Here is a 27,851-nt window from a genome sequence, read left to right as displayed (position 1 = left end):
GTTAATACACGTCACTGACTGTAACCGTCCCTCCTACACACACAAGTTAATACACGTCACTGACTGTAACCGTCCCTCCTACACACACAGTTAATACACGTCACTGACTGTAACCGTCCCCTCCTACACACACACAGTTAATACACGTCACTGACTGTAACCGTCCCCTCCTACACACACACAGTTAATACACGTCACTGACTGTAACCGTCCCTCCTACACACACACCAGTTAATACACGTCACTGACTGTAACCGTCCCTCCTACACACACAGTTAATACACGTCACTGACTGTAACCGTCCCTCCTACACACACACAGTTAATACACGTCACTGACTGTAACCGTCCCTTCACACACACAGTTAATACACGTCACTGACTGTAACCGTCCCTTCACACACACACACACAGTTAATACACGTCACTGACTGTAACCGTCCCCTCCTACACACACAGTTAATACACGTCACTGACTGTAACCGTCCCTCCTACACACACAGATAATACACGTCACTGACTGTAACCGTCCCTCCTACACACACAGTTAATACATGTCACTGACTGTAACCGTCCCTTCACACACACACAGTTAATACACGTCACTGACTGTAACCGTCCCTTCACACACACACACAGTTAATACACGTCACTGACTGTAACCGTCCCTTCACACACACACAGTTAATACACGTCACTGACTGTAACCGTCCCTCCTACACACACAGAGTTAATACACGTCACTGACTGTAACCGTCCCTCCTACACACACACACAGTTAATACACGTCACTGACTGTAACCGTACCTCCTACACACACAGTTAATACACGTCACTGACTGTAACCGTCCCTCCTACACACACACAGTTAATACACGTCACTGACTGTAACCCTACCTCCTACACACACAGTTAATACACGTCACTGACTGTAACCGTCCCTCCTACACACACAGTTAATACACGTCACTGACTGTAACCGTCCCTTCACACACACACAGTTAATACACGTCACTGACTGTAACCGTCCCTTCACACACACACACAGTTAATACACGTCACTGACTGTAACCGTCCCCTCCTACACACACAGTTAATACACGTCACTGACTGTAACCGTCCCTCCTACACACACAGTTAATACACGTCACTGACTGTAACCGTCCCCTCCTACACACACACAGTTAATACACGTCACTGACTGTAACCGTCCCCTCCTACACACACACAGTTAATACACGTCACTGACTGTAACCGTCCCCTCCTACACACACACAGTTAATACACGTCACTGACTGTAACCGTCCCCTCCTACACACACAGTTAATACACGTCACTGACTGTAACCGTCCCCTCCTACACACACAGTTAATACACGTCACTGACTGTAACCGTCCCTCCTACACACACAGTTAATACATGTCACTGACTGTAACCGTCCCTTCACACACACACAGTTAATACACGTCACTGACTGTAACCGTCCCTTCACACACACACACAGTTAATACACGTCACTGACTGTAACCGTCCCTCCTACACACAAGTTAATACACGTCACTGACTGTAACCGTCCCCTCCTACACACACAGTTAATACACGTCACTGACTGTAACCATCCCTTCACACACACAGTTAATACACGTCACTGACTGTAACCGTCCCTCCTACACACAAGTTAATACACGTCACTGACTGTAACCGTCCCCTCCAACACACACAGTTAATACACGTCACTGACTGTAACCATCCCTCGTACACACACAGTTAATACACGTCACTGACTGTAACCGTCCCTTCACACACACACACAGTTAATACACGTCACTGACTGTAACCGTCCCTCCTACACACACACAGTTAATACACGTCACTGACTGTAACCGTCCCTCCTACACACACACACAGTTAATACACGTCACTGACTGTAACCGTACCTCCTACACACACAGTTAATACACGTCACTGACTGTAACCGTCCCTCCTACACACACACAGTTAATACACGTCACTGACTGTAACCCTACCTCCTACACACACAGTTAATACACGTCACTGACTGTAACCGTCCCTCCTACACACACAGTTAATACACGTCACTGACTGTAACCGTCCCTTCACACACACACAGTTAATACACGTCACTGACTGTAACCGTCCCTTCACACACACACAGTTAATACACGTCACTGACTGTAACCGTCCCTCCTACACACACACACAGTTAATACACGTCACTGACTGTAACCGTCCCTTCACACACACAGTTAATACACGTCACTGACTGTAACCGTCCCTCCTACACACACACAGTTAATACACGTCACTGACTGTAACCCTACCTCCTACACACACAGTTAATACACGTCACTGACTGTAACCGTCCCTCCTACACACACAGTTAATACACGTCACTGACTGTAACCGTCCCTTCACACACACACAGTTAATACACGTCACTGACTGTAACCGTCCCTTCACACACACAGTTAATACACGTCACTGACTGTAACCGTCCCCTCCTACACACACAGTTAATACACGTCACTGACTGTAACCGTCCCTCCTACACACACAGTTAATACACGTCACTGACTGTAACCGTCCCCTCCTACACACACAGTTAATACACGTCACTGACTGTAACCGTCCCTCCTACACACACACAGTTAATACACGTCACTGACTGTAACCGTCCCTTCACACACACACAGGGGCGAGTCAGCACGACACAGGGGCGAGTCAGCACGACACAGGGGCGAGTCAGCACGACACAGGGGCGAGTCAGCACGACACAGGGGCGAGTCAGCACGACACAGGGGCGAGTCAGCACGACACAGGGGCGAGTCAGCACGACACAGGGGCGAGTCAGCACGACACAGGGGCGAGTCAGCACGACACAGGGGCGAGTCAGCACGACACAATAAGAAGTATGACTCGATCAACATGATCTAGATTCCCCCATAGACACACACTCAGGATAACACAGCACACATATTGACATCAGTGTATGTTTAGAGCTGTAGTCTAATCGATAGCTCAGTCATTGTGTTAATTGCTGTCTAAATGTGATCCATTGTCTGTCTGTCTGTCTGTCTGTCTGTCTGTCTGTCTGTCTGTGTGTGTGTGTTAACTTGGCCTCCCTGTAGCTCAGCATGGTGTTTGCAACGCCAGCATGGTGTGTGCAACGCTAGGGTTGTGGGTTCGATTCCCACGGGGGGCCAGTACAAAAAAAAAAATGCATGAAATGTATGTATTCACTGTAAGTCGCTCTGGATAAGAGCGTCTGCTAAATGACTAAAATGTAAATGCAAACTGCTGTCTAAATGTGATCCATAGTCAGTCAGTCAGTGTGTGTGCTCTGAATCCATTGGAGATTGTCTGTAGATGGGGATGTAGCCTACTTAACCAGACACACACACACACACACACGTCAGAGACTGTCAGTTGCGCGTCAGCCCAGAGGGAGCAGAGGCATCAGTGATGTCCCGTTCTGTGTGACCGTGTACTTCAACATGATCCTCAGTGGGACATGTACAATCAGACTCCTCATGCTGACTGGTGTCTCACCTGCAGGTTGAACCAGGTGAGACCTGCCACCTTTCAGGGGTCAGAAGTCTTACCGTTCATCAGATCCAGAATGAAACAGAGTTTGTCTGGAGTGTGGAAGGCGTACGTCATACACACTATGAACGGACAGTCCTAGAGAGAGAGGGAGGGGATGAGGGAAAGTAAGAGGGAAGAGATGTTTTTAAATGATATTGTCAGACAGGTCAATCTGAAAATGATACTCCCTTGTAGTGTGTATGTGAATGTACATATGTACAGACAGGAAGCGGTGTGTTAGACTCACCCCTGTGCTGACAAGGGACAACATGATTCTCTCGTTCAGAGCCAGAGTCTCTCCCTGCTTCATCTTGATCCTCTTCTTATCCAAACACTTCATGGCATACCTGATACACACATACACACACGTCTTCCAGCTTACTGGTGCTGTACTGCTGAGAACCCACTGTTCCTGTACGATCTTTAATCCCCTCCAGTCATTTACTGTGTGAATGTTTATTTTCTCCACTCTAACCATCCCTCTTTCTCTGCAATTGTTCATGCTCCTGCACTACTCACATCTTGCCGGTGTCAGCCTTTCTGCAGCCGTACACCTCCCCGAAACCCCCTCGACCAATGATACGATGGACACTGAAGTCATTCATCGTCAACTGAAGAGAGGAGAGAGAGATAAGAGAGAGTGAGGGGGAGATGTAGAACGAGCGAGATGGAGAGAGAACAAGACAGAGAGAGAAGCTGACGTGATATTACACTTCAGACAGTAGGCAATAAGAAGAAAGGCCTTTCACAGGCAAATCATCACCACAATCCATACAGGAAGTTAGAATATCACCCACACATACAAAATACAACTCACATGGATGTTCAGCTCCACATTCTTCCACTGGCAGAAACGAGTGAACTTGTCACTGATGAAAGAGAGAAAAAAGAAAGATGAGGAGAGGTAGAGAGAGAGAAAGAAGGAATGAACGAGTGACGCAGCGGACTAAGGCACTGCATCCCTGGTTCGAACCCTGGTTCGAATCCAGGCTGTATCACAACCACTGTCATTGGGAGTCCCATAGGGAGGCGCACAATTGGCCCAGCGTCGTCCGGGTTTGGCCGAGGTAGGCCGTCATTGTAAATAATCATGTGTTCTTAACTGACTAGCCTAGTTAAATAAAGGTTAAATAAAACATGTATAAAATAAATAGTCCCCGGCCTACTGACCGTGGGAGTGTGGAGAAACTCCTTTCCGTTTCGACACAAATGGATGAATGGATAATAAAGCACTTTCTTCTAAATCTGGAGACAATTAAAAAATGTATTACTCTGGCCAGTATGCAACAAATGTATTCTACCCCCCTCCTCCCCTGTCTCACCTCTCTATGAACTTGCAGAAGATCATCCCTCGCAGACTGTCACAGATCTCCACGATGTACGGCTGAACACAAACAGGAGTTCGTGAGTCTGTGCGTTTCAACGTTTTATTGTCAATGCACAGGATACAGCAGGTGTAAAACAATACAGTGAAATGCTTAACTTGTGAGTTCTTGCCCAACAATGCACAATAAATGTAGTGATATAGATAAGAACGTGAAATACGAGAAGAAAAAAAGGTCAATGCCAGTACCATCATTACAATGTGCAGGGCTACTGGAGTGATTGAGGTAGATATGTTCATTTAACAGGGCTACTGGAGTGATTGAGGTAGATATGTTCATTTAACAGGGCTACTGGAGTGATTGAGGTAGGTATGTTCATTTAACAGGGCTACTGGAGTGATTGAGGTAGATATGTTCATTTAACAGGGCTACTGGAGTAATTGAGGTAGGTATGTTCATTTAGCAGGGCTACTGGAGTGATTGAGGTAGATATGTTCATTTAACAGGGCTACTGGAGTAATTGAGGTAGGTATGTTCATTTAACAGGGCTACTGGAGTGATTGAGGTAGATATGTTCATTTAACAGGGCTACTGGAGTGATTGAGGTAGGTATGTTCATTTAGCAGGGCTACTGGAGTAATTGAGGTAGGTATGTTCATTTAACAGGGCTACTGGAGTGATTGAGGTAGATATGTTCATTTAACAGGGCTACTGGAGTAATTGAGGTAGGTATGTTCATTTAGCAGGGCTACTGGAGTGATTGAGGTAGATATGTTCATTTAACAGGGCTACTGGAGTAATTGAGGTAGGTATGTTCATTTAACAGGGCTACTGGAGTGATTGAGGTAGATATGTTCATTTAACAGGGCTACTGGAGTGATTGAGGTAGGTATGTTCATTTAGCAGGGCTACTGGAGTAATTGAGGTAGGTATGTTCATTTAACAGGGCTACTGGAGTGATTGAGGTAGATATGTTCATTTAACAGGGCTACTGGAGTGATTGAGGTAGATATGTTCATTTAACAGGGCTACTGGAGTGATTGAGGTAGATATGTTCATTTAACAGGGTTACTGGAGTGATTGAGGTAGGTATGTACAGTACCAGTAAAAACGTTAGGACACAGTTACTCATTATTTTTACTATATTGTAGAATAGTTAAGACATCAAAAGTATGAAATAACACACATGGAATCATGTAGTAACCCCAAAAATATATTTTAGATTCTTCAAAGTAGCTACCCTTTGCCTTGATGACAGCTTTGCACACTCTTGGCATTCCCTCAACCAGCTTCATGAGGTAGTCACCTGGAATGCATTTCAGTTAACAGGTGTGCCTTGTTAATTTGTGGAATTTCTTTCCTTCTTACTGTGTTTGAGCCAATCAGTTGTGTTGTGACAAGGTAGAGGTGGTATACAGACGATAGCCATATTTGGTAAAAGACCAAGTCCATATTATGGCAAGAACAGCTCAAATAAGAAATGACAGTCCATTACTTTAAGACATGAAGGTCAGACAATTTGGAACAGTTCAAGAACTTCAAGTGCAGTCGCAAAAACCATCAAGCGTTATGATGAAACTGGCTCTCACGAGGACCACCACAGGAAAGGAAGACCCAGAGTTACCTCTGCTGCAGAGGATAAGTTCATTAGAGTTACCAGCCTCAGATTACAGCCCAAATAAAGAGTTCAAGTAACAGACACATCTCAACATCAACTGTTCAGAGGAGACTGTGTGAATCAGGCCTTCATGGTCCAATTGCTGCAAAGAAACCACTACTAAAGGACACCAATAGGAAGAGACTTGCTTGGGCCAAGAAACAAGCAATGGCCATTAGACCAGTGGAAATCTGTCCTTTGGTCTGATGAGTCCAAATGTAAGATTTTTGGTTCCAACTGTGTCTTTGTGACACCGTGAATCATGGAGGAGGTGTGATGGCGCTTTGCTGTGCTTTGCTGTGATTTATTTAGAATTCAAGGCACACTTAACCAGCATGGCTACCACAGCATTCTGCAGCGATATACCATCCCATCTGGTTTGCGCTCAGTGGGACTATCATTTGTTTTTCAACAGGACAATGACACAACACACCTCCAGGCTGTATAAGGGCTATTTGACCAAGAAGGAGAGTGCTGGAGTGCTGCATCAGATGACCTTGCCTCCACAATCACCCGACCTCAACCCAATTGAGATGGTTTGCGATGAGTTGGACCGCAGAGTGAAGGAAAAGCAGCCAACAAGTGCTCAGCATATGTGGAACCTCCTTCAAGACTGTTGGAAAAGCATTCCAGGTGAAGCTGGTTGAGAGAATGCCAAGAGTGTGCAAAGCTGTCAAGGCAAACAGTGGCTACTTTGAAGATTCTAAAATATATATTTTTTGGTTACTACATGATTCCATATGTGTTATTTCATAGTTTTGATGTCTTCACTATTATTCTACAATGTAGAAAATAGTAAAATAAATTGAATGAGCAGGTGTGTACAAACTTTTGACTGGTACTGTACATGTAAACAGGAGTACTGGAGGGATTGTGGTAGACATGTACATGTAAACAGGAGTACTGGAGGGGTTGTGGTAGACAAGTAAACAGGAGTACTGGAGGGATTGTGGTAGACATGTAAACAGGAGTACTGGAGGGATTGTGGTAGACATGTACATGTAAACAGGAGTACTGGAGGGGTTGTGGTAGACATGTAAACAGTAGTACTGGAGAGATTGTGGTAGACATGTACATGTAAACAGGAGTACTGGAGGGGTTGTGGTAGACATGTACATGTAAACAGGAGTACTGGAGGGATTGTGGTAGACATGTACATGTAAACAGGAGTACTGGAGGGATTGTGGTAGACATGTAAACAGGAGTACTGGAGGGATTGTGGTAGACATGTAAACAGGAGTACTGGAGGGATTGTGGTAGACATGTAAACAGGAGTACTGGAGGGATTGTGGTAGACATGTAAACAGGAGTACTGGAGGGGTTGTGGTAGACATGTAAACAGGAGTACTGGAGGGATTGTGGTAGACATGTAAACAGGAGTACTGGAGGGGTTGTCGTAGACATGTAAACAGGAGTACTGGAGGGATTGTGGTAGACATGTAAACAGGAGTACTGGAGGAGTTGTGGTAGACATGTACATGTAAACAGGAGTACTGGAGGGATTGTGGTAGACATGTAAACAGGAGTACTGGAGGGGTTGTGGTAGACATGTACACAGGAGTACTGGAGGGATTGTGGTAGACATGTAAACAGGAGTACTGGAGGGGTTGTGGTAGACATGTACATGTAAACAGGAGTACTGGAGGAGTTGTGGTAGACATGTACATGTAAACAGGAGTACTGGAGGGGTTGTGGTAGACATGTAAACAGGAGTACTGGAGGGGTTGTGGTAGACATGTAAACAGGAGTACTGGAGGGATTGTGGTAGACATGTAAACAGGAGTACTGGAGGGGTTGTGGTAGACATGTAAACAGGAGTACTGGAGGGGTTGTGGTAGACATGTAAACAGGAGTACTGGAGGGATTGTGGTAGACATGTAAACAGGAGTACTGGAGGGGTTGTGGTAGACATGTAAACAGGAGTACTGGAGGAGTTGTGGTAGACATGTACATGTAAACAGGAGTACTGGAGGGATTGTGGTAGACATGTAAACAGGAGTACTGGAGGGGTTGTGGTAGACATGTAAACAGGAGTACTGGAGGGATTGTGGTAGACATGTAAACAGGAGTACTGGAGGGATTGTGGTAGACATGTAAACAGGAGTACTGGAGGGATTGTGGTAGACATGTAAACAGGAGTACTGGAGGGGTTGTGGTAGACATGTAAACAGGAGTACTGGAGGGATTGTGGTAGACATGTAAACAGGAGTACTGGAGGGGTTGTGGTAGACATGTAAACAGGAGTACTGGAGGGATTGTGGTAGACATGTAAACAGGAGTACTGGAGGGGTTGTGGTAGACATGTAAACAGGAGTACTGGAGGGGTTGTGGTAGACATGTAAACAGGAGTACTGGAGGGATTGTGGTAGACATGTAAACAGGAGTACTGGAGGGGTTGTGGTAGACATGTAAACAGGAGTACTGGAGGGGTTGTGGTAGACATGTAAACAGGAGTACTGGAGGGGTTGTGGTAGACATGTAAACAGGAGTACTGGAGGGATTGTGGTAGACATGTAAACAGGAGTACTGGAGGGGTTGTGGTAGACATGTAAACAGGAGTACTGGAGGGGTTGTGGTAGACATGTAAACAGGAGTACTGGAGGGATTGTGGTAGACATGTAAACAGGAGTACTGGAGGGATTGTGGTAGACATGTAAACAGGAGTACTGGAGGGGTTGTGGTAGACATGTACATGTAAACAGGAGTACTGGAGGGATTGTGGTAGACATGTAAACAGGAGTACTGGAGGGATTGTGGTAGACATGTAAACAGGAGTACTGGAGGGATTGTGGTAGACATGTAAACAGGAGTACTGGAGGGATTGTGGTAGTCATGTAAACAGGAGTACTGGAGGGATTGTGGTAGACATGTAAACAGGAGTACTGGAGGGGTTGTGGTAGACATGTAAACAGGAGTACTGGAGGGGTTGTGGTAGACATGTAAACAGGAGTACTGGAGGGGTTGTGGTAGACATGTAAACAGGAGTACTGGAGGGATTGTGGTAGACATGTAAACAGGAGTACTGGAGGGTTTGTGGTAGACATGTAAACAGGAGTACTGGAGGGATTGTGGTAGACATGTACATGTAAACAGAAGTACTGGAGGGGTTGTGGTAGACATGTACATGTAAACAGGAGTACTGGAGGGATTGTGGTAGACATGTAAACAGGAGTACTGGAGGGATTGTGGTAGACATGTAAACAGGAGTACTGGAGGGGTTGTGGTAGACATGTACATGTAAACAGGAGTACTGGAGGGATTGTGGTAGACATGTACATGTAAACAGCAGTACTGGAGGGGTTGTGGTAGACATGTAAACAGGAGTACTGGAGGGGTTGTGGTAGACATGTAAACAGGAGTACTGGAGGGGTTGTGGTAGACATGTAAACAGGGGTACTGGAGGGATTGTGGTAGACATGTACATGTAAACAGGAGTACTGGAGGGATTGTGGTAGACATGAAAACAGGAGTACTGGAGGGGTTGTGGTAGACATGTACATGTAAACAGGAGTACTGGAGGGATTGTGGTAGACATGTACATGTAAACAGGAGTACTGGAGGGGTTGTGGTAGACATGTAAACAGGAGTACTGGAGGGGTTGTGGTAGACATGTAAACAGGAGTACTGGAGGGGTTGTGGTAGACATGTAAACAGGAGTACTGGAGGGATTGTGGTAGACATGTAAACAGGAGTACTGGAGGGATTGTGGTAGACATGTAAACAGGAGTACTGGAGGGATTGTGGTAGTCATGTAAACAGGAGTACTGGAGGGATTGTGGTAGACATGTAAACAGGAGTACTGGAGGGATTGTGGTAGACATGTAAACAGGAGTACTGGAGGGATTGTGGTAGACATGTAAACAGGAGTACTGGAGGGGTTGTGGTAGACATGTAAACAGGAGTACTGGAGGGATTGTGGTAGACATGTAAACAGGAGTACTGGAGGGTTTGTGGTAGACATGTAAACAGGAGTACTGGAGGGATTGTGGTAGACATGTACATGTAAACAGAAGTACTGGAGGGGTTGTGGTAGACATGTACATGTAAACAGGAGTACTGGAGGGATTGTGGTAGACATGTAAACAGGAGTACTGGAGGGATTGTGGTAGACATGTAAACAGGAGTACTGGAGGGGTTGTGGTAGACATGTACATGTAAACAGGAGTACTGGAGGGATTGTGGTAGACATGTACATGTAAACAGCAGTACTGGAGGGATTGTGGTAGACATGTAAACAGGAGTACTGGAGGAGTTGTGGTAGACATGTACATGTAAACAGGAGTACTGGAGGGATTGTGGTAGACATGTACATGTAAACAGGAGTACTGGAGGGATTGTGGTAGACATGTAAACAGGAGTACTGGAGGGGTTGTGGTAGACATGTAAACAGGAGTACTGGAGGGGTTGTGGTAGACATGTACATGTAAACAGGAGTACTGGAGGGGTTGTGGTAGACATGTAAACAGGAGTACTGGAGGGGTTGTGGTAGACATGTAAACAGGAGTACTGGAGGGGTTGTGGTAGACATGTAAACAGGAGTACTGGAGGGGTTGTGGTAGACATGTAAACAGGAGTACTGGAGGGGTTGTGGTAGACATGTAAACAGGAGTACTGGAGGGATTGTGGTAGACATGTAAACAGGAGTACTGGAGGGATTGTGGTAGACATGTAAACAGGAGTACTGGAGGGTTTGTGGTAGACATGTACATGTAAACAGGAGTACTGGAGGGGTTGTGGTAGACATGTAAACAGGAGTACTGGAGGGGTTGTGGTAGACATGTAAACAGGAGTACTGGAGGGATTGTGGTAGACATGTAAACAGGAGTACTGGAGGGATTGTGGTAGACATGTAAACAGAAGTACTGGAGGGGTTGTGGTAGACATGTACATGTAAACAGGAGTACTGGAGGAGTTGTGGTAGACATGTACATGTAAACAGGAGTACTGGAGGGATTGTGGTAGACATGTAAACAGGAGTACTGGAGGGATTGTGGTAGACATGTAAACAGGAGTACTGGAGTGATTGTGGTAGACATGTAAACAGGAGTACTGGAGGGATTGTGGTAGACATGTAAACAGGAGTACTGGAGGGGTTGTGGTAGACATGTACATGTAAACAGGAGTACTGGAGGGATTGTGGTAGACATGTACATGTAAACAGGCGTACTGGAGGGATTGTGGTAGACATGTAAACAGGAGTACTGGAGGGATTGTGGTAGACATGTAAACAGGAGTACTGGAGGGATTGTGGTAGACATGTAAACAGGAGTACTGGAGGGATTGTGGTAGACATGTAAACAGGAGTACTGGAGGGATTGTGGTAGACATGTAAACAGGAGTACTGGAGGGATTGTGGTAGACATGTAAACAGGAGTACTGGAGGGGTTGTGGTAGACATGTAAACAGGAGTACTGGAGGGATTGTGGTAGACATGTAAACAGGAGTACTGGAGGGATTGTGGTAGACATGTAAACAGGAGTACTGGAGGGATTGTGGTAGACATGTAAACAGGAGTACTGGAGGGATTGTGGTAGACATGTAAACAGGAGTACTGGAGGGATTGTGGTAGACATGTAAACAGGAGTACTGGAGGGGTTGTGGTAGACATGTAAACAGGAGTACTGGAGGGATTGTGGTAGACATGTAAACAGGAGTACTGGAGGGGTTGTGGTAGACATGTACATGTAAACAGGAGTACTGGAGGGGTTGTGGTAGACATGTAAACAGGAGTACTGGAGGGGTTGTGGTAGACATGTACATGTAAACAGGAGTACTGGAGGGGTTGTGGTAGACATGTAAACAGGAGTACTGGAGGGGTTGTGGTAGACATGTAAACAGGAGTACTGGAGGGGTTGTGGTAGACATGTAAACAGGGGTACTGGAGGGATTGTGGTAGACATGTAAACAGGCGTACTGGAGGGATTGTGGTAGACATGTACATGTAAACAGGAGTACTGGAGGGGTTGTGGTAGACATGTAAACAGGAGTACTGGAGGGGTTGTGGTAGACATGTAAACAGGAGTACTGGAGGGGTTGTGGTAGACATGTAAACAGGCGTACTGGAGGGATTGTGGTAGACATGTAAACAGGAGTACTGGAGGGATTGTGGTAGACATGTACATGTAAACAGGAGTACTGGAGGGATTGTGGTAGACATGTAAACAGGAGTACTGGAGGGATTGTGGTAGACATGTACATGTAAACAGGAGTACTGGAGGGATTGTGGTAGACATGTACATGTAAACAGGAGTACTGGAGGGATGTGGTAGACATGTACATGTAAACAGGAGTACTGGAGGGATGTGGTAGACATGTACATGTAAACAGGAGTACTGGAGGGATGTGGTAGACATGTACATGTAAACAGGAGTACTGGAGGGGTTGTGGTAGACATGTACATGTAAACAGGAGTACTGGAGGGATGTGGTAGACATGTACATGTAAACAGGAGTACTGGAGGGTTGTGGTAGACATGTACATGTAAACAGGAGTACTGGAGGGATGTGGTAGACATGTACATGTAAACAGGAGTACTGGAGGGATGTGGTAGACATGTACATGTAAACAGGAGTACTGGAGGGGTTGTGGTAGACATGTACATGTAAACAGGAGTACTGGAGGGATGTGGTAGACATGTACATGTAAACAGGAGTACTGGAGGGGTTGTGGTAGACATGTAAACAGGAGTACTGGAGAGATGTGGTAGACATGTACATGTAAACAGGAGTACTGGAGGGGTTGTGGTAGACATGTAAACAGGAGTACTGGAGGGATTGTGGTAGACATGTACATGTAAACAGGAGTACTGGAGGGGTTGTGGTAGACATGTAAACAGGAGTACTGGAGGGATTGTGGTAGACATGTACATGTAAACAGGAGTACTGGAGGGGTTGTGGTAGACATGTACATGTAAACAGGAGTACTGGAGGGATGTGGTAGACATGTACATGTAAACAGGAGTACTGGAGGGGTTGTGGTAGACATGTACATGTAAACAGGAGTACTGGAGGGATTGTGGTAGACATGTACATGTAAACAGGAGTACTGGAGGGTTGTGGTAGACATGTACATGTAAACAGGAGTACTGGAGGGATGTGGTAGACATGTAAACAGGAGTACTGGAGGGGTTGTGGTAGACATGTACATGTAAACAGGAGTACTGGAGGGGTTGTGGTAGACATGTACATGTAAACAGGAGTAAAAGTAACTAGTAGCAGGATAAATACCAACGGTCATGATAATAATAATAATAATAATAATAATAATAGAACTAGTGTAGGAACCCCACACAGGAGTTAGATTGGTGCTGCAGTTTGTGTGCATGTTCCTTACCTGGAAGAGAGAGGGAGGCACCTGTTTCTTGGCCAGGTGAGTCTGAACATGGTCCACTGCTTTCTTAGAGAAGGCCTGAGAGAGAGATGGAGAGCAAGACAGAGAGAGGAGGGGGAATGGAGAAGAGTATGGGGGTGGTGGAGAGAGAGAGGAGGGGGAATGGAGAAGAGTATGGGGGGTGGAGAGAGAGAGGAGGGGGAGTGGAGAAGAGTATGGGGGTGGAGAGAGAGAGGAGGGGGAGTGGAGAAGAGTATGGGGGTGGAGAGAGAGAGAGGAGGGGGAATGGAGAAGAGTACGGGGGTGGGTGGTGGAGAGAGAGAGGAGAGGGAATGGAGAAGAGTATGGGGGGGTGGGTGGTGGAGAGAGAGGAGGGGAATGGAGAAGAGTATGGGGGGGTGGTGGAGAGAGAGAGGAGGGGAATGGAGAAGAGTATGGGGGGTGGGTGGTGGAGAGAGAGGAGGGGGAATGGAGAAGAGTATGGGGGGTGGTGGAGAGAGAGAGGAGGGGGAATGGAGAAGAGTATGGGGGGTGGGTGGTGGAAAGAGAGAGGAGGGGGAATGGAGAAGAGTATGGGGGGTGGTGGAGAGAGAGAGGAGGGGGAATGGAGAAGAGTATGGGGGTGGGTGGTGGAAAGAGAGAGGAGGGGGAATGGAGAAGAGTATGGGGGGTGGGTGGTGGAGAGAAAGAGGAGGGGGAATGGAGAAGAGTATGGGGGGTGGGTGGTGGAGAGAAAGAGGAGGGGGAATGGAGAAGAGTATGGGGGGTGGGTGGTGGAGAGAGAGAGGAGGGGGAATGGAGAAGAGTATGGGGGGTGGTGGAGAGAGAGAGGAGGGGGAATGGAGAAGAGTATGGGGGGTGGTGGAGAGAGAGAGGAGGGGGAATGGAGAAGAGTATGGGGGGTGGTGGAGAGAGAGAGGAGGGGAGTGGAGAAGAGTATGGGGGTGGTGGAGAGAGAGGAGGGGGGAATGGAGAAGAGTATGGGGGTGGAGAGAGAGAGGAGGGGGAATGGAGAAGAGTATGGGGGGTGGAGAGAGAGAGGAGGGGGAATGGAGAAGAGTATGGGGGTGGAGAGAGAGAGGAGGGGGAATGGAGAAGAGTATGGGGGTGGAGAGAGAGAGGAGGGGGGTGGAGAAGAGTATGGGGGGTGGAGAGAGAGAGGAGGGGGAATGGAGAAGAGTATGGGAGGGTGGTGGAGAGAGAGATGAGGGGAATGGAGAAGAGTATGGGTGGTGGAGAGAGAGAGGAGGGGGAATGGAGAAGAGTATGGGGGGTGGAGAGAGAGAGGAGGGGGAATGGAGAAGAGTATGGGGGGGTGGAGAGAGAGGAGGGGGAATGGAGAAGAGTATGGGGGGGTGGTGGAGAGAGAGAGGAGGGGGAATGGAGAAGAGTATGGGGGTGGAGAGAGAGAGGAGGGGGAATGGAGAAGAGTATGGGGGGGTGGTGGAGAGAGAGAGGAGGGGAATGGAGAAGAGTATGGGGGTGGGTGGTGGAGAGAGAGAGGAGGGGGAATGGAGAAGAGTATGGGGGGGTGGAGAGAGAGAGGAGGGGGAATGGAGAAGAGTATGGGGGTGGAGAGAGAGAGAGGGGGAATGGAGAAGAGTATGGGGGTGGAGAGAGAGAGAGGGGGAATGGAGAAGAGTATGGGGGGTGGAGAGAGAGAGGAGGGGGAATGGAGAAGAGTATGGGTGGTGGAGAGAGAGAGGAAGGGGAATGGAGAAGAGTATGGGGGGATGGTGGAGAGAGAGAGGAGGGGGAATGGAGAAGAGTATGGGGGTGGAGAGAGAGAGAGGAGGAATGGAGAAGAGTATGGGTGGTGGAGAGAGAGAGGAAGGGGAATGGAGAAGAGTATGGGGGGTGGAGAGAGAGAGAGAGAGAGAGGGGGAATGGAGAAGAGTGTGGGGGGTGGAGAGAGAGAGGAGGGTCATGTGACAGTCATTTCCAGTCCAGTATACCATGTAAAGTGTTTTAGATTGGTTGGGGTGTTGCATTGTGTGTATTGATGTCAACTTCCTCCCTGAGAGAGGAGACAGTTTTAGGGGAGTTTGTTACACTGTGTTCCATGTTGACCTTACATGTGAACAGGAGAGGAGTTCCTTCATGATGTATCCATCATAGATCTGTCTGCTACGACACAACCTCTCCTCTTCAGAATCCAGCTTCTCATAATCCTTAATCTGATACACACACACACAGGGTTAATACACACACACGCCTCTGAAACACCATGGAATCAGCCTAATCTCAAACATCTCACATGGCCTTTAATACAACTGACACACTAGACTTCTGCTCTCTAACCACTGACCAGAGACAGACAGAGGGGGGAGAGAGCGAGACAGACAGAGGGGGGAGAGAGCGAGAGAGACAGAGGGGGGAGAGAGCGAGAGAGACAGAGGGGGAGAGAGCGAGAGAGACAGAGGGGGAGAGAGCGAGAGAGACAGAGGGGGAGAGCGCGAGAGAGACAGAGGGGGAGAGCGAGAGAGACAGAGGGGGAGAGCGCGAGAGAGACAGAGGGGGAGAGAGCGAGAGAGACAGAGGGGGAGAGCGCGAGAGAGAGAGGGGGAGAGAGCGAGAGAGACAGAGGGGAGAGCGCGAGAGAGACAGAGGGGGGAGAGCGCAAGAGAGACAGAGGGGGAGAGCGCAAGAGAGACAGAGGGGGAGAGCGCAAGAGAGACAGAGGGGAGAGCGAGAGAGACAGAGAGGGGAGAGCGCGAGAGAGACAGAGGGGGAGAGCCAGAGAGAGACAGAGGGGGAGAGAGCGAGAGAGACAGAGGGGGAGAGAGCGAGAGAGACAGAGGGGGGAGAGAGCGAGAGAGACAGAGGGGAGAGACCGAGAGAGACAGAGGGGGAGAAAGCGAGAGAGACAGAGGGGAGAAGGCGAGAGAGAGAGAGGGGGAGAAAGCGAGAGAGAGAGAGGGTGGAGAGAGCAAGAGAGAGAGAGGGGGAGAGACCGAGAGAGACAGAGGGGGAGAAAGCGAGAGAGAGAGAGGGTGGAGAGAGCAAGAGAGACAGAGGGGGGAGAGAGCGAGAGAGACAGAGGGGGAGAGACCGAGAGAGACAGAGGGGGAGAAAGCGAGAGAGAGAGGGGGGAGAAAGCGAGAGAGAGAGAGGGTGGAGAGAGCAAGAGAGAGAGATAGAGGTGTGTGTTTCTCTCACTTCTTCATAGAACTTGAGTTGTGGTACGGCCTCATCTATTTCATTCAAACAAAAATCCTTGAACAGCAGAAACCCTGAAACAGAGAACACACTCACAGTCAGGGTTGTTTCTGTCACATTATGACATCAGCTTTATGTGTGTGTGTGTGTGTGTGTGTGTGTGTGTGTGTGTGTGTGTGTGTGTTTTGACCTAACTAAAAGTAGGAAAGGTAATGTCACTGCCAATAAAGCTTCTGGGGTCTGCACACACCTTTCATTTTGAGAAGTAGGCCTTTCTAGTGGATTAGCCTTAGTAAGAGAACAATGTCCTCATCTCATCGAGCAAATCCCCTATCAGACACACACATTGCAATGTGCTTGAAATGGACCACAATTACAGGGGGTGAGCGTCATCTTACATCTCTATTGTCTGCATATTATCTACGTATCACTGACACTAAAACGTTTACACACACACACAATCTACTGAAGCCCATCTGAACAGCTCGCAAAAAAGCCCTTGTGTTGCCACGGTAACCGCCTCGTAGCCGTCACGGCACGTGTGCATGTGTTGTTACAGCCAATACACTACATCATCATCAGTAGAGATATTTCACATCTCAGATGACAATCAGTGAAAATAAAACTTCATGTCTGTTGTGGAAGTAGATTTTTGCTTATTATAGTAAATATATATGTGGCTGGTTTCAGGAAGCTAGGCGGCGTATGTTGGTGTCACTACTTCACAGGAGAGCCATTTGAACGTATGCAAATAGAGAACACACACAAGGCTGATGTATAAAACACCTCCGGATTACATCTTCAAATTAAGGGCAACCATGGCATCCGTGACAGAGAGGGAGAAGCCTTCATCCATGTATACGGGTAAGATAGTCTAGCTAGCTACATTTTCAGATATTACAGGTTTCAACTTGTCAGAAAGTCGTTTTCATTTCGTTTTAAGTTAAAGTATACTGTTAGCAAGCTGGCTAACGTTACGTGTATGACCTGTTTAGTAATATTATTCGTATCTCAGAGCCATTTGCATTGCTAGTTATAGCCTAATATTAGCTAGCTAACGCTGAACCTGGTTGGTGAGTTACATGCAGGGTAGTAACGTTATGAGTTGGGATTATGGTTAATTGTTTAGCTAGCTAGCTACATGTCTAAACAAAAGATTCCACTTCGCAAGTATCTATTTCAATAGAATGGTTATGTCGTCACTGCGACAACTGTCGATAGACGTAGCTCTGGCCATCTACTCCGACTTCAGATGTCCGGTGTCAGTAAGCCTTGGCAAAAAAAAGCGTTATTAAATTGTTGCCAGCAGCACAGTTACAGTCACCAATGCTCTGGATAACATGAAAACAGCCTAACCTGCTCTTCTAGGGAGAGTAAAATGGTCAGAGTGAGGTGTACTCTCATTTGTATCTGGAGGTAGCTAGCAAGTTAGCCAACGTTAGCCAGTTAGCTTGACTGCTGTTGTCAGATCAGAACGCTAGGATCAACCCTACTCCTCGGCCAGAGCATCCAGTGTGCATTCTGACCGCTCCGTGTTTACCAACTGCCAATCTGACACCGCTCTGAGTTTACCAACGGCCAATCTGACACCGCTCTGAGTTTACTAACGGCCAATCTGACACCGCTCTGAGTTTACCAACTGCCAATCTGACACCGCTCTGAGTTTACCAACTGCCAATCTGACACCGCTCTGAGTTTACCAACGGCCAATCTGACACCGCTCTGAGTTTACCAACTGCCAATCTGACACCGCTCTGAGTTTACGAATGCCGAGAGCACACTCTGGCACTCCAGATTAAATTTAGGAACACACCTGTAGTATAAACCAGCCTTTAGTCTAGAGATCTTTGGTTGTTTAGTACATGGCCTCACATGTGAATCCTTAAAGAGATGGATGGGGCTAAAGCTTTAGAGGGTGTGAACGATGCTGAATAGGTGTAGACAAAGAGTTCTCCAGTTAAAATATAAACATGGAGCTGTTTTGTCGTATAAAGTGACTGACAATATGGCGTTGTCAGTACTCTGTGAACATCCTCCTGTGTGTCGGTCTGTCTCTCCCTGTAGCATTAGCCAATTAGCATTACTGCTGCTAAAATAGACAGCTAATGAGATGACACAGGAACAACCTTACATAGAAAAACACACGAGGCTGGGCACACCCCTCTGAGGTGAAAAACACACGAGGCTGGACACAACCCTCTGTGAGGTGAAAAACACACGAGGCTGGGCACACCCCTCTGTGAGGTGAAAAACACACGAGGCTGGGCACAACCCTCTGTGAGGTGAAAAACACACGAGGCTGGGCACACCCCTCTGTGAGGTGAAAAACAACAACTAGCCTACAAGCTTTTCTCTTGAGACTTTAATCACCTCCCTCTTCCCCCTTTCCTCCAAATCATTATTTATTTCGCCACCTGGTCTCGCACTCTGCAGTGGGAGAACTGGTATGGTTTATGCTTTTGTTACTTCTAGGCTGGACTACTGCAATGCTCTACTTTCCGGCTACACGGATAAAGCACTAAATAAACTTCAGTTAGTGCTAAATACGGCTGCTAGAATCCTGACTAGAACCAAAAAATTTGATCATATTACTCCAGTGCTAGCCTCCCTACACTGGCTTCCTGTTAAGGCAAGGGCTGATTTCAAGGTTTTACTGCTAACCTACAAAGCATTACATGGGCTTGCTCCTACCTATCTTTCCGATTTGGTCCTGCCGTACATACCTACACGTACGCTACGGTCACAAGACGCAGGCCTCCTAATTGTCCCTAGAATTTCTAAGCAAACGGCTGGAGGTAGGGCTTTCTCCTATAGAGCTCCATTTTTATGGAATGGTCTGCCTACCAATGTGAGAGACGCAGACTCAGTCTCAACCTTTAAGTCTTTACTGAAGACTTATCTCTTCAGTAGGTCCTATGATTGAGTGAAGTCTGGCCCAGGAGTGTGAAGGTGAACGGAAAGGCTGGAGCAACGAACCGCCCTTGCTGTCTCTGCCTTGCCGGTTCCCCTCTTTCCACTGGGATTCTCTGCCTCTAACCCTTTTACAGGGGCTGAGACTGGCTTACTGGTGTTCTTCCATGCCGTCCATGGGAGGGGTACGTCACTTGAGTGGGTTGAGTCACTGACGTGGTCTTCCTGTCTGGGTTGGCGCCCCCCCTTGGGTTGTGCCATGGCGGAGATCGTTGTGGGCTATACTCGGCCTTGTCTTAGGACGGTAAGTTGGTGGTTGGAGACATCCCTCTAGTGGTGTGGGGGCTGTGCTTTGGCAAAGTGGGTGGGGTTATATCCTGCCTGTTTGGCCCTGTCCGGGGGTATCATCGGATGGGGCCACAGTGTCTTCTGATCCCTCCTGTCTCAGCCTCCAGTATTTATGCTGCAGTAGTTTATGTGTCGGGGGGTTAAGGTCAGTCTGTTATATCTGGAGTATTTCTCTTGTCTTATCTGGTGTCCTGTGTGAATTTAAATATGCTCGCTCTAATTCTCTCTTTCGGTCTTTCGCTCGGAGGACCTGAGCCCTAGGACCATGCCTCAGGACTACCTGGTATGATGACTCCTTGCTGTCCCCAGTCCACCTGGCCGTGCTGCTGCTCCAGTTTCAACTGTTCTGCCTGCGGCTATGGAACCCTGACCTGTTCACCGGACGTGCTTGTTGCACCCTCGACAACTACTATGATTATTATTATTTGACCATGCTGGTCATTTATGAACATTTTAACATCTTGACCATGTTCTGTTATAATATCCACCCTGCACAGCCAGAAGAGGACTGGCCACCCCTCATAGCCTGGTTCCTCTCTAGGTTTCTTCCTAGGTTTTTGGCCTTTCTAGGGAGTTTTTCCTATGGAGTTTTTCCTAGCCACCGTGCTTCTTTCACATGCTTTGCTTGCTGTTTGGGGTTTTAGGCTGGGTTTCTGTACAGCACTTTGAGATATCAGCTGATGTACGAAGGGCTATATAAATAAATTTGATTTGAATTTGATTGGTTTACAGATGGTACATACATTGACCTAAAAACACAGGGACAAGAACACTACTGATTAAAGAGTCAATGACGCACTATCAAACGCAACGTGATAAACTGATTGTGAGCTGTTAGGCTTAATTCTCCACCAAGAAGCACAGCTAACAACGGCCAGTGGGAAATCCCTGCCTACGTAGAAACCTTGAAAAAAACTAAGCTACTATAGGTTAGGAGAGAGGATAGGAGAGATGAGGATGGAAGTAAGAAGAATGGTAGATGAGAAGGGATCAGGGGAGAGCGGATGATAGGAGATTGGCATTTTCTCTTCTCTATGATTGAGTTACTATCACTCCACACACACGTCAACTCTGTCCTCCATAACAAAGGAAGAAGAGGTTATTTAAAGCATGGGGCCATCTCACGGTAACACACACACTATATGACTGAGTGTGCGGTTGTTAACGGAGCTGGTGTGAGCAGTGTCTCTCCGTAACCTCAGGAGGTAGAGACCAAAAGGCAAAGTGGAAAAGAGAAGAGAAAGATAACCTGCTTACCACCGCTGTGCTTATTGATTCAGTTAAAGGCTATTTGATTAGCTAGCTACTATATCGTGCATCCCTATCAGTGAATATTCCGGAATCGGACGATATTAGCTAAAAATGCCAACATCGGTATCAGCCCGATGTCCAGTTTAACGCTGATGTGCAAAACCAATGTCAAAGCTGACGTACATACCTATATAACATAGGTACATGACATAATGACGCTACACGTGCAACACACCATTCCTAACCTAGCCCACAATGTCTGCTGTGTGGATCAAGCAGTCAACAAGTCAAGCAGTCATTTGAAAGAGTAAGAACATTTCAGCGAGACAACTCACAGGTCAAATTCATTAAACGCCAAGATAATGGAATTCATTGCCTTTGACAATCAACCCTTCTCTGTCGTGGATGATGTTGGCTTTCAGCGACTGGTCGAGCACTGGTACACGTTGCCCTACCGGAGTTACACAGTAATAGCGTCACTGCTATTAGCTTCACAACATACTATGGAAAGCCGATTGGGTCTTTGTGTCAAAAAAGATAGGTCAAATAACAGAATTTGATGTGTTAAATAAGCTTTTAATTTGACATGTCAAATAACACAGTTCTATTATAGAATGTTGTGTGTTCTGAATTTGCACGTGCAAGCCAAACGCCACCACTATTATCAGTAGCATGGTCAAAGCTGTACAAAAAAGTCTGCAAACAAGCAAACACCAGCCACGAACGATGTGTTTACAATACCGCGTTGGTAATAAAGCATTATTTGCTCGACCACAACTTCTGGGGTAGCTAGCTTTAGCTGGTACTAAGCTAGTGTGTAACCTTTATTTAAATAGGCTTTAGCTGGTACTAAGCTAGCACCAATACAACCAGTCTGAAAACAATGACCAGTAGAAACTGCAGTCATTTTCATTATTCTTAGCAATGATTTAGGAATCCTTGTGAGTAAGTATTAGCTAGGTTGCCACTTGTTGTTCGCCTATTGAAATTGAACTTCAGTTCATGAAAATAAATAGCTAGCCAGCTACTTAACCCTGTTGCCCAAAGCTAATGTTATAAGCAGCCAGCTAGCTTCATATGGCTAATGAGGCTCAACCGGACCTGGTTATGTTTTGTGAAGGTAGCCACAATAAGGATTAGGTACAATAGTGGAATTTGCAGTTGGCCTTCAAAATAAAAGTATCTCTTTGAAAGTGATGCAGAAGGTTACAATTTGTGGATCCGTGCCATATTTAGACAAGGTAATGTTAAAAAAAGGTTGTAATGTGAAGCAATGAAATGGGGTATCAGTCTACTCGGTGACACCCAGAGAACACAACTGTGAAGAGTTTACGCAAATGTTAGCATTGTAGCTCTTATCTCAGGACTCTCACTGTGAAATCACCTCCCCAGTCAGCATATTGTGTGTATTGACATTCATATTGCTCGGTACAGCTTTACCGAATGATTGGGGATCAATGAAATGGGGTATCAGTCTACTCAATACCCAAGATATTTTTTCCCAACGTCCTCAGAGTTATCAGACTCCAAAACACCCACGCAGTATTGTTTTCCCTCTGGAATAGTGTTCAATACACATAGGTTGACAATAAATGTGGCTCAATTCACTGTTGTTACAGAGTCCCGCAATAAGAGCTATGACGCTAATGTTCTCTGGGTGTCACTGAGTAGACTGATACCCCATGTCATTGATCTACAATCCATAGGTAAGGCTGTACAGTGAAATAAGTATTTGTCAAATTAATAAAAATTGTCTTTTGATGATGTTATATAACATTCCAAGCTCGTTTAGCATGATCTATTCAATTATGGCATAATTATACTATTTGTATTCATTTGCATCACTGTCAATGGACATACTTTTATTTTGAAGGCTAACCGCAAAGTCCACTATTGTGGCTAGCTTCACATAGATGGGTCCGACCACCATTAATAAATAAGAACAGTCTTATAAATTAGGGTTATTTTAGATGACACCTTGCTATATAGTTAGCTAGCTAAGTATAGCTACTGAAACAGATGATGTATTTTTGCTATGTTTTTGGGGAAGAACATTGTTTGCATCCATGAGCTAGCTAGCTTTTTCATGACCAGCACTGTAGGTGCTCGAGACGACTTTACCAGCATCATAGCATACATATCCATGAATCGTTGTGACATATGAAATACGAGTAATAGTGTAATCAATGTGTAATAACTACGTAAAAAATGAACGCGTTAGATTATGTGACGTGCCGTCATATGCAGGTCCTGATTGGTCTACAAGCTTATTTGGCACATCAAATATTGTTATTTGACACGCAAAGACCCAAACAGCATTCCATAGTATGAGAAATCCTGGAGGAGAATGAAACGACTGAACAAATGAACAACGAAACACAGCAAGTGAAAGAAATAGGTTTTGATTATGTTTTACTGATAATGGGGACATACGTAAATGCCAACAAAATAACTTTTTGGTCAGTGTGGTGTGTGTGTGTGTGTGTGTGTGTGTGTGTGTGTGTGTGTGTGTGTAACCTTTTATTTAACTAGTCAGTTAAGAACAAATTCTTATTTACATTGACGGCCTACCCCGGCCAAACCCGGACGACACTGGGCCAATTGTGCGCCGGCCTATGGGACTCCCAATCACGGCCAGATGTGATACAGTCTGGATTCGAACCAGGGACTGTAGTGAGGCCTCTTGCACTGAGATGGAGTGCCTTAGACTGCTGCATCCGTGTGTGTGTGTTAACTATTTGACTGTACTAGAATGCTTAAACGGTCCCAAAAATTGTAAATATCGGTATCGCATTTTTTGGCAAGGAAAATATTGAATATCTGCCAAAAATGTCATATCACTACTAGCTACACATGCACTCACGCACACACAGATACACCCCCCCTATACGCTCACACACAGATACACCCCCCATATACGCTCACACACAGATACACCCCCCCCCCTATACGCTCACACACAGGTACAACACCCCCTATACGCTCACACACAGGTACACCCCCCTATACGCTCACACACAGATACACCCCCCTATACGCTCACACACAGATACACCCCCTATACGCTCACACACAGATACACCCCCCTATACGCTCACACACAGATACACCCCCCTATACGCTCACACACAGATACACCCCCCATACACTCACACACAGATACACCCCCCTATATGCTCACACACAGATACACACCCCCCCCCTATACGCTCACAAAGATAAACCCCCCCTATACGCTCCCTGTGGCTCAGTTGGTAGAGCATGGTGTTTGCAACGCCAGCATGGTGTGTGCAACGCCAGGGTTGTGGGTTCGATTCCCACGGGGGGCCAGTACAAAATAAAATGTATGAAAATGTATGCATTCACTACTGTAAGTCGCTCTGGATAAGAGCGTCTGCTAAAATGACAAAAATGTAAATGTAAACACAGATAAACCCCCCTTATACGCTCACACAGGTACACCCCCTATACGTTCACACAGGTACAACCCCCCTATACGCAAAAACAAAGGTACACCCCCCCCCATACGCTCAAACACAGGTACACCCCCCCATACGCTCACACAGGTACACCCCCCTATACGCTCACACAGGTACACCCCCCTATACGCTCACACACAGATACACCCCCCTATACGCTGACACACAAATACACCCCCCTATACGCTCACACACAGATACACCCCCTATACGCTCACACACAGATACACCCCCCTATACGCTCACACACAGATACACCCCCCTATACGCTCACACACAGATACACCCCCCCTATACGCTCACACACAGATACACCCCCCTATACGCTCACACACAGATACACCCCCCTATACGCTCACACACAGATACACCCCCCATACGCTCACACACAGATACACCCCCCATACGCTCACACACAGATACACCCCCCTATACGCTCACACACAGATAAACCCCCCTATACGCTCTCACACAGGTACACCCCCCCTATACGCTCACACAGATACACCCCCCTAAACGCTCACAGATACACCCCCCTATACGCTCACACAGATACACCCCCCTATACGCTCACACAGATACACCCCCCCTATACGCTCACAAAGGTACACCCCCCTATACGCTCACACAGGTACACCCCCCTATACGCTCACACAGGTACACCCCCCTATACGCTCACACAGGTACACCCCCCTATACGCTCACACACAGATAAACCCCCCCTATACGCTCACACACAGATACACCCCCCTATACGCTCACACACAGATACACCCCCCATACGCTCACACACAGATACACCCCCCATACGCTCACACACAGATACACCCCCCCTATACGCTCACACAGATCCCCCCCCTATACGCTCACACACAGGTACACCCCCCATACGCTCACACACAGGTACACCCCCCTATACGCTCACACAGATACACCCCCCTATACGCTCACACACAGATACACCCCCCTATACGCTGACACACAAATACACCCCCTATACGCTCACACACAGATACACCCCCTATACGCTCACACACAGATACACCCCCCTATACGCTCACACACAGATACACCCCCCTATACGCTCACACACAGATACACCCCCCTATACGCTCACACACAGATACACCCCCCTATACGCTCACACACAGATACACCCCCATACGCTCACACACAGATACACCCCCCATACACTCACACACAGATACACCCCCCTATACGCTCACACACAGATAAACCCCCCTATACGCTCTCACACAGGTACACCCCCTATACGCTCACACAGATACACCCCCCTAAACGCTCACAGATACACCCCCCCCTATACGCTCACACAGATACACCCCCCTATACGCTCACACAGATACACCCCCCTATACGCTCACAAAGGTACACCCCCCTATACGCTCACACAGGTACACCCCCTATACGCTCACACAGGTACGCTCACACAGGTACACCCCCCTATACGCTCACACAGGTACACCCCCCTATACGCTCACACACAGATAAACCCCCCTATACGCTCACACACAGATACACCCCCCTATACGCTCACACACAGATACACCCCCCATACGCTCACACACAGATACACCCCCCCATACGCTCACACACAGATACACCCCCCCTATACGCTCACACAGATCCCCCCTATACGCTCACACACAGGTACACCCCCCCATACGCTCACACACAGGTACACCCCCCTATACGCTCACACACAGGTACACCCCCCTATACGCTCACACACAGGTACACCCCCTATACGCTCACACACAGGTACACCCCCCTATACGCTCACACACAGATACACCCCCCTATACGCTCACACAGGTACAGCCCCCTATACGCTCACACAGGTACAGCCCCCCTATACGCTCACACAGGTACAGCCCCCTATACGCTCACACACAGATACGCCCCCATACGCTCACACACAGATACGCCCCCCATACGCTCACACACAGATACGCCCCCCCATACGCTCACACACAGATACGCCCCCTAATACGCTCACACACAGATACGCCCCCCCTATACGCTCACACACAGATACGCCCCCCCCTTTACGCTCACACACAGATACACCCCCCTATACGCTCACACAGGTACACCCCCCTATACGCTCACACAGATACACCCCCCCTATACGCTCACACAGATACACCCCCCATACGCTCACACACAGATACACCCCCCTATACGCTCACACACAGATACACCCCCCTCATACGCTCACACACAGATACACCCCCCTATACGCTCACACACAGATACACCCCCCTATACGCTCACACACAGATACCCCCCCTATACGCTCACACACAGATACCCCCCCTATACGCTCACACACAGATGCACCCCCCCTATACGCTCACACACAGATGCACCCCCCATACGCTCACACACAGATACACCCCCCCTATACGCTCACACACAGATACACCCCCCCTATACGCTCACACACAGATGCACCCCCCATACGCTCACACACAGATGCACCCCCCATACGCTCACACACAGATACACCCCCCTATACGCTCACACACAGATACACCCCCCCATACGCTCACACACAGATACACCCCCCTATACGCTCACACACAGATACACCCCCCTATACGCTCACACAGATACACCCCCTATACGCTCACACACAGATACACCCCCCTATACGCTCACACACAGATACACCCCCCTATACGCTCACACACAGATACACCCCCCTATACGCTCACACACAGATACACCCCCCTATACGCTCACACACAGATACACCCCCCTA

The 27,851-nt window shown here is 47.4% G+C and overlaps 1 protein-coding gene across 2 annotated transcripts in view; it reads right to left on the bottom strand.

Moving 5' to 3' along the window:
- Positions 1-27,851, bottom strand: part of LOC106568375 (beta-adrenergic receptor kinase 2) — an 86,467-nt gene that overhangs the window by 25,202 nt on the left and 33,414 nt on the right. For both annotated transcript variants that reach the window (XM_045692215.1, XM_045692214.1), the window contains exons 3-10: positions 17,076-17,149; positions 15,992-16,093; positions 13,920-13,994; positions 4,928-4,989; positions 4,423-4,474; positions 4,125-4,216; positions 3,853-3,952; positions 3,623-3,701 (exon numbers count right to left, since the gene is read on the bottom strand). In XM_045692215.1, the coding sequence (XP_045548171.1) occupies positions 3,623-3,701; positions 3,853-3,952; positions 4,125-4,216; positions 4,423-4,474; positions 4,928-4,989; positions 13,920-13,994; positions 15,992-16,093; positions 17,076-17,149 (636 nt within the window). The remainder of the gene's footprint in view (positions 1-3,622; positions 3,702-3,852; positions 3,953-4,124; positions 4,217-4,422; positions 4,475-4,927; positions 4,990-13,919; positions 13,995-15,991; positions 16,094-17,075; positions 17,150-27,851) is intronic.

Source organism: Salmo salar, chromosome ssa01 (genome assembly GCF_905237065.1).
Source record: "Salmo salar chromosome ssa01, Ssal_v3.1, whole genome shotgun sequence".
In the NCBI taxonomy this organism is placed as follows: Eukaryota; Metazoa; Chordata; class Actinopteri; order Salmoniformes; family Salmonidae; genus Salmo; species Salmo salar.
This window is presented reverse-complemented; position numbering and strand designations above follow the sequence as displayed.